At 53.0% G+C, this 8,228-nt stretch overlaps 1 protein-coding gene across 1 annotated transcript in view; it reads right to left on the bottom strand.

Moving 5' to 3' along the window:
- galns (galactosamine (N-acetyl)-6-sulfatase) overlaps positions 1 to 8,228 on the bottom strand; it is a 43,018-nt gene that overhangs the window by 29,918 nt on the left and 4,872 nt on the right. Inside the window, exons 7-9 of the mRNA XM_056278929.1 lie at positions 5,857 to 5,984; positions 4,535 to 4,674; positions 4,214 to 4,317 (exon numbers count right to left, since the gene is read on the bottom strand). Of these exons, the coding sequence (XP_056134904.1) occupies positions 4,214 to 4,317; positions 4,535 to 4,674; positions 5,857 to 5,984 (372 nt within the window). The remainder of the gene's footprint in view (positions 1 to 4,213; positions 4,318 to 4,534; positions 4,675 to 5,856; positions 5,985 to 8,228) is intronic.

The raw sequence follows: 8,228 nt of genomic DNA, 5'->3' as shown, positions 1-8,228 counted from the left end.
TTTACCCTCTCTACGGTTTCATGTGAAACTTCTTCCCTGCGCCCTTTGTTTCTTCCTTTTCAATCTGCCCCGATCGCTCTCTATTAACGTCACCCTCCCTCTCTCTCTCTCTCTCTCTCTCTCTCTCCCTCTCTGTCTCTCTCTCTCTCTCTCTCTCTCTCTCTGTCTCTCTCTCTCTCTCTCTCTCTCGCTCCCTCCTTCTCCCCTTCTGCATCTCTCTGCTGAGTGGTGATGTGGGTTATCTGAGGAGGCAGCGTTTCTATCCCTGTCTCAGCCACTCTGCCTGTGTGTCTGCTGCCTGATAAAACACAACAAAAGCCACTGTGACGCTCTACAGCATTGAGGAGCAACCCCCCCCCATCCCCCCACCCACCTCTGCCCTTTTTTCTACAACCCCCCCCCCCCCACACACACACACACACTCTCTCCTTTGACACTGCCCCACCGCCACCCCCCTCGGCGGGCACTGGGGGAATGCATGACCTGCACCTGCCTCCCCAACACCTCCCCCCCCACCACCACCACCACCACCACCTGCCTTTCTCCTCCTTCATTCCTACACACCCCCTATCATTCCCACTGTGTGAATACGAGTGCATGAACAGACGCATGCGAAACGGACAAGAGCTAAAACGGCTGGATTGTCAGTGCTTGGAAAGCCTCCACACAGACACCATGAATATTTATATTTTTTAAGTGAGCGCAACATTTTCTGGGCGGCACGGCGGCGCGGCGGTTAGCGCGGTCATCTCACAGCGAGAAGGTCCTGGGTTCGAGCCCCCGGGGTAGCCCAACCTTGGAGGTCGTCCCGGGTCGTCCTCTGTGTGGAGTTTGCATGTTCTCCCCGTGTCCGCGGGGGTTTCCTGCAGGGGGGCTGCGGTCTCCTCCCACAGTCCGAAGACATGTAGGTCAGGGGACTCAGCCGTACTGAATTGGCCCTAGGTGTGTGTGTGTGTGTGTGTGTGTGTGTGTGTGTGTGTCGGCCCTGTGATGGAGTGGCGGCCTGTCCAGGGTGTCTCCCCGCCTGCCGCAGAATGACTGCTGGGACAGGCTCCAGCAGCCTGCAGCCCCAATTGGGCCGGCTCGGATAATGGATGGATGGGCAACATTCTCTGTCGCCTGCCGGTGAAAGCATCAGCGGCATCGCGGCAGACAGACGGGTGGGATCATCCTCCCCTTGACTCGGGAGGTGGGGAAACACCCACCGCCCACGTGCATCTCCTCATCTTCACAACAGCAAAGCTTCGAGAGGAGTGTGTGCGGTAACCCTGCAGGAAGCCCCCTCGAACAAAGGCTCGAATGGCTGTCTGCCATGTGCAGCGCTGTGCTCGGAGAGCTTACCGACTTGCCAGCGTGCAGATCAACAAAAGATTTCGCCCCGGCACCAAAATAAAAAGAGGACCCGGCAGCGCCGCTTCCCAGCTTCGCCCCCCCCCCCCCAAAAAAAGTAGCAGGAGCTGTGTGTTGTACAGTGGCTCCGGTAAAGAAGCTTTATCATCACGGCCCCTGAGAGCCTTGGGCGCACCCGCACACACACACAGCACACAGGTGTGTGGTGGTGCTCTCTTGATAGCCGGGTCGTTTACAGCGGCGACTCTTCAGCCGGTCCAACAACAGGCAGGGTTGCCACACATTTACTCCCACGTGTGAAGCCGAACGGACAAAAACCCGCGAGACACACAAAACGTGCATGAATAGACCCACAGATGTGCGCACGCAGACACAGAAATTACCACCCACACACACACAGAACCCCCCCCCCCCCACCAACAAACACACACACACACTCAGAGCTAGCATAAGCAATGTGCACCTGTGCACCAAAGACCTGCAAACAAAAATGACATCTCTGGTACAGCGGCAGTGGCAGCTCCCTCTGCACCACACCAGCCACCCCTTTTACTTCTTCCTTCATTCCTCCGACCCCCACCCCCCCCACCCCCCCATCACCACTGCCCCTCCTCTCCCTTTATCCCAGGCGCCTGGCATATTCAGATACTGAAGTCCTCATTACAGCTCAATCCAACCTCAGCAAACACACAAACAGATTAGCCGCTTAAGACGCTCCCAATCCCCCTCTCCCTCGCCACTCCGCAGCGCTATCAGGCCCCAGCACACCCCTGTGAGATGAGCCAGGGGCAGGGCTTACCGCCGCCCGCAGACTGCAGCCTCCGCTCACTCCTCCACAAAAATCCCCCTGCGTCACAGCTCCGTGTCACAGCTGTCCCTAATACAATTAAAAATCATTTACAGAACGCACAGGCTTAGAGGATCAGGGTGTTGGTGTGTGTGGGGGGGGGGGTATTTAAATTGGGGTGAGGAGAGGGGGGGGTTAGCTTTTTCTTTTTCCGCGCTGCTAGGAATGAGAAGGTGAGAGAGGGACAGAAAGGGTGAGAGCAAAAAGAGAGAGGGGAGGGGGGGGGTGGGTGTTGAGATTTTCTAATGATCTGAAATATTTGTGGAGACGGACGGGAAGGCACCAGAGTGCTGAAACAATTTATCTTTGCAGGTGGTGGGATTCAGTCGCTCGGCGGAAGTTGAACGGAGCAAAGATTAGCCGCTTAAGACGCCGGTGGGCCAGAGTCAGAAGATGTAATGGGGGGAGATAAATGACACACAATTGAAACAAAAAGCAACAATAGTGCAAGAGAGAGGATTAGTCAATTAATTACTCCTTCCCTTTCTACCTGCTTGACAACACGGCGGCTGCAGCTCCTCAGATATACGGGGCGTTTCAGCTGCCGCTGCCTGTTGATAGGCGGGACATGACACAATGACAGCGTCTGGCATCCTGGCTCCGGGATCCGATCCGGCTTCTCATGAGTCTTCGGGGTTTTCTAGTGAGAATCGTAATGTGGCCCGAGACTTGGGGACGCTGACTCTCACCCCGGCCATTTCACACTCAGCTGCAAACCGCCCTGGTGCACACCGGAGGTCGCGTTCTGGTGAAGCCAACAACACCACATCATCCGCGAAGAGCGGAGATGCAATTCTGAGGTTCCCGAAACGGACACACTCCTCCACCTTGCCTGCGCCTTGAGATCCTGTCCATGAATATCACAAACAGAATCGGACACAAGGGACAACCTTGGCGGAGTCTGAGGCCATGGTTCTCTACTGGAAAATGGTGGCTTGCTCCCTCCAGGTTGGGGATGAGTTGTCACCTCAAGTGAAGGAGTTCAAGTATATCAGGGTCTTGCTCACGAGTGAGGGTAGGATGGAGCGGGAGATTGACAGGCAGACTGGTGAAGCATCAGCAGTAATGTGGATGTTGTACCAGACCGTTGAGGTGAAGAGGGAGCTGAGCCGGAAGGCAAAGCTCTCAATTCACCAGTCAATCTTCGTTCCAACCCTCACCTATGGTCATGAGCTTTGGGTAGTGACCCAAAGGGTGAGAGCGTGGGTACAAGCGGCTGAAATGAGTTTCCTTCGTAGGGCGTCTGGGCTCGGCCTTAGAGATAGGGTGAGGAGCTCGGACATCCGGAGGGAGCTCGGAGTAGAGCCGCTGCTCCTTTGCATTGAAAGGAGCCAGTTGAGGTGGTTCGGGCATCTGATTAGGATGCCTCCTGGGCGCCTTCCTTTGGAGGTTTTCCTGGCACATCCAACCGGGGGGAGACCCCGGGGTAGACCCAGAACTCCCTGGAGGGACTACATGACCAATGTGGCCTGGGAACGCCTTGGGATCCCCCAGGAGGAGCTGGAGGGTGTTGCTGGGGAGAGGGACGCCTGGAGTGGCCTACTTAGCTTGCTGCCCCCGCAACCCGACCCCGGAGAAGCGGCTGATGATGAGGTGAGGTGAGGTGAGGTGAGGTGAGGTGAGGTGAGGTGAGGTGAGGTGAGGTGAGGTGAGCTGAGGTGAGGTGAGGTGAGCTGAGCTGAGCTGAGGTGAGGTGAGGTGAGCTGAGCTGAGCTGAGCTGAGCTGAGGTGAGGTGAGGTGAGCTGAGGTGAGGTGAGGTGAGCTGAGGTGAGGTGAGGTGAGGTGAGCTGAGGTGAGCTGAGGTGAGCTGAGGTGAGGTGAGGTGAGGTGAGGTGAGCTGAGGTGAGGTGAGGTGAGGTGAGCTGAGGTGAGGTGAGGTGAGGTGAGGTGAGGTGAGGTGAGCTGAGAGATGAATTGTAATGTGGTGTTTTTTTTCCGGCTATGGTGAGTGATCCTCCTTCTTTGGGAGGCTCGGTTGGATTATAAAATTGAAAGTGGCTGGAGAGCATTCTCACCATGCCCTCTGGGATGTGTCCAGGCCACCAGGCAATGGCGGGCTCCCTCATGCCCCCTTCAAAGGTAGTCTCTTTCCCACAGAGGAACAGCCCATTGCTGCCACCTGCATAGTCAAACAAAGGCACGCACATGCACCAATGTATTAATGAACGTCTGCACGAACAGGAAGACACAGATGTGTGCAGTCAGGGAAAGAAGCTGCTGTAACTTACAAAAGGCAAAAGGTCTTAAAAAAAAAAGACAGGCATTTTTTTAAACCAGGAAACATATCTTTTGTAGGACGCTTGTGCGAATGAGAAATGTGTGTGTGTGACATTTACTCTCATATGGGCCAGACATGACAGCAGCTCCATTGTCTGAAGTGAAGAAGACAAAGGTGTTTTGATCGATGCCGAGAGTCCGCAGCCACGAAAGGATCTGACCAATACTGTCATCCAGCTCCATCACTGCATCGCCATACCTACAGCACACAGCCAAACACAACACAGGTAGCATGCTGACCGCTCCTGTTTCCAGCCGAGTGTCAGGGCCAAACACCTCACAGGACACAGAATATGGGCTGAAACTGGTGCCGTAAGATTCAACTGGATGAGAACTGAGACTGAAATCAGAATGCATTAAGCAGGTTGACACACGGCCAAACATATATTCCTATCCTTTTATGATTAGGATGTATTTGTTAGCCATAGTATGAGAGTGATGAATGAAATTCCGTCCATCCATTATCCAAGCCGCTTATCCGAGTTCGGGTCGTGGGATGCTGGAGCCTATCCCAGCAGTCATTGGGCGGCAGGTGGGGGGACAACCTGGATAGGCCGCCAGGCCATCACAGGGCCCACATACATAAACACACACACACACACACACACACACACACACACACACACACACACACACACACACACACACACACACACACACACACACATTCACACCTAGGGACAATTTAGTATGGACGATTCACCTGACCTACATGTCCTTGGGACTGTGGGAGGAAACCGGAGCCCCCGGAGGAAGCCCACAGAGATACGGGCAGAACATGCAAACTCCATACAGAGGACGACCCGGAACGACCCCCAAGGTTGGACTACCCCAGGGCTCCAACCCAGGACCTTCTTGCTGTGAGGCGACCGCACTAACCAGTGTGCCACCATGCCTCTCTATTTCAAAAATCATTATTGATCAAAACTCATCACTGTAATACTTGTCGAAGTGTACAAGGTAAAAGTATTTCTAGCTATGATCATGTGGTGAGCATTTTAATGGGGACCTATGGGGATTAATTTTAATAGATGGTGTTACTTGAGCTATTCTAGCTCACCGCCAGCGATATCACAGTTTTAGTTCCAGCGCAGGGATTCAGGTCAGTTTACGTGGGCTGATTCTGGCACGACTTCCAAATCGAAGCCAGCCCAAACGTAGTTAGCCAGAATTAAATTGAGCGATCTGATCCGGCCAGCTGGATGATGGCAGGAAATGCGCCAGTCTTTTATTGTGACCCGGAATCTCACGCAACCTTGTTTCAGATGCACAGTCAAGTAAGGACAGGATGTGTTGTCAGTGTGCTGAAATGTGTGTCACCTGAAGGCTGAGACAAAACAATGGACAGTAAAATAAGGCCGGACAGAGAGTAGGACTCTACCTGCCTCGGGAGCTCTTTCCCAGGAAGCGTTTGGAGGCATAGACAGGAGAGTGGGTGGCATCAGCCGCCCAGTACAGGAAGAAGGGACGGTGGGCGTGAGTCTGGCGGACGATGAAGTCCAAACCCTCCTGCAAATTGGGAGAAAAATGACAAAACAAAGTCTTCAGTCGAATCAGAAAATCGGAGACTGTTTTTATCCGCCCAACAAGACTTGTGCGTCAGTCGACATTATCACACAGCCCTTTCAAAACAAAAAAAGTGGAAGCCGACTTTAATGAAGGTGACTCCGCTCGCGTGTGGAACGGACTACGGGTCATTACAGATTTTAAAAACAAGCCTTGCTCGGCTACGAGTGTGGATCCCTCCCTAGCCGACAAACTGAACCCGTTTTACGCACGCTACGAGGCTAACGGCACCAACAACAGCCAAAGGGCCACAGTGGACAGTGGGGAACCCCCATCCACCGTCACTGAGAGCGATGTGAGGAGGGTCCTTAGGGGGGGTAAATGGCAAGAAAGCCGCAGGGCCTGACGAGATCCCTGGCCGGGTCTTAAAATCCTGCGCTAACCAACTAGATCCAGTGTTAACATACATCTTTAACACATCCCTGGCCCAAGCCGTCGTCCCCTCATGCTTCAAGCGATCCATTATTGTCCCTGTGCCAAAGAACAACAGTCCATCATGCCTGAATGACTACCGACCAGTGGTGAAAGATTTCATCTGCTCATCCCTGCCCAGCTCACCCCCCCCCCTCCAGTTTGCCTATTAAAAACAACAGGTGCAGAGACGAGCCATCTCCAACCTCTTGCACACCACCTTAACCCACCTGGATGGGGATGGGGGGGGGGAACTACATACATATGCTATTCATTGACTACAGTTCAGCGTTTAATACTATAGTCCCCCTCAATCTGGTCACGAAGATGAGGTCGCTAGGAATCAACACCCCGTTGTGCAATTGGATGTACAACTTTCTCACTGACCGGCCCCAGGTGGTTAGGGTGGGCGGCCTCAACGGTGATCCTCAACACAGGTGCTCCTCAGGGTTGTGTGCCGAGCCCTCTGCTGTACAACATCTACACACATGACTGCAAAGCCACGGACAGTTCCACCTCCATCATCAAATTTGCAGACGACACAGTCGTAACAGGCCTGATTTCCAACAACAACGAACAGACCTATCTGAATCAAGTAGATGACCCTGCACAGTGGTGCCGGTCCAACAACCTGACCCTGAACGTCAGCAAGACCAAAGAAATGGTGGTGGACTTCAGAAGACAGCAGGGGAAAGGATACAACCCGCCAAAGATCAACGGGTAACCTGTGGAGAGGGTCTCCAGCTTTAAATACCGCGGCTGAGGACCTCACCTCGACTCTTCACACTCAGCACACTCTAAAGAAGTCCAGACAGAGGCTCTACTTCCTCCGAAGGCTGAGGAAATTCAAGGTCTCACCGTCCATCCTGAAGACATTCTATTCCTCGGCTGTGGAGGGCGCCCTAACAGGTTGCCTCACCACCTGGTATGGAAACTGTTCTGCCCGTGACCGAGTTGACCTGCAGAGAGTGGTACGTTCAGCTGAACGCACCGCCAGAACATCCCCCCCCATCCTGCAGGACACTTACACCAGAAGGGTGAGGACGAGAGCCAAGAAGGTCATGAGCGACACTTCTCACCCTAACAACGGACTGTTCAGGCTACTGGGGTCAGGTAGACGCCTCTGTAGTCTTAGGGCCAAAACAGAGAGACTAAAGAGAAGCTTCTATCCACAGGCCATAAGAACTCTCAACATACACGACCTTTCACATACTTGAGACAGCTCGGTTTTTTAATCATTTATTGTTTTTTTATTCATTGTTTATTTTGACTTAAAAAAAAGGAAAAAAATGCACTGATCTTTTGTCTTTTATCTAGGCCTATGTCTTTTTTCACATAATGACAGATGCAGTACCCCTCTTCATTTGGCTGCACGTTTTACTTTGTATTTCTGTGCATGTGACAAATGAAGTACTTGAACTTGAACTTTCCCAGCCCTAAGAAGAAGAGAAACAGGATGTACTTTATTAATCCCCGTGGAGAAATTCATCCTCTGCATGTAACCCATCCTATTGTGTAGGAGCAGTGGGCAGCTGCAGCACCCGGGCACCAGCTCCAGCTCTTCTTTCCATTGCCTTGCTCAGGGACACAAGCAGGAGTATTAACCCTAACATGTATGTCTTTTTGGTGGTGGGAGGAAACCGGAGCACCCGGAGGAAACCCACGCGGACACGGGGAGAACATCCAAATGCCAAACAGAAAGAACCTGGGATGGCCTGGGGTTCGAACCCAGGACCTTCTATTTATCTTATTTTTCTCATTGGTTTGCCCTTATAA

The sequence above is a fragment of the Lampris incognitus genome, chromosome 4, assembly GCF_029633865.1.
Source record: "Lampris incognitus isolate fLamInc1 chromosome 4, fLamInc1.hap2, whole genome shotgun sequence".
Taxonomy (NCBI): domain Eukaryota; kingdom Metazoa; phylum Chordata; class Actinopteri; order Lampriformes; family Lampridae; genus Lampris; species Lampris incognitus.
This window is presented reverse-complemented; position numbering and strand designations above follow the sequence as displayed.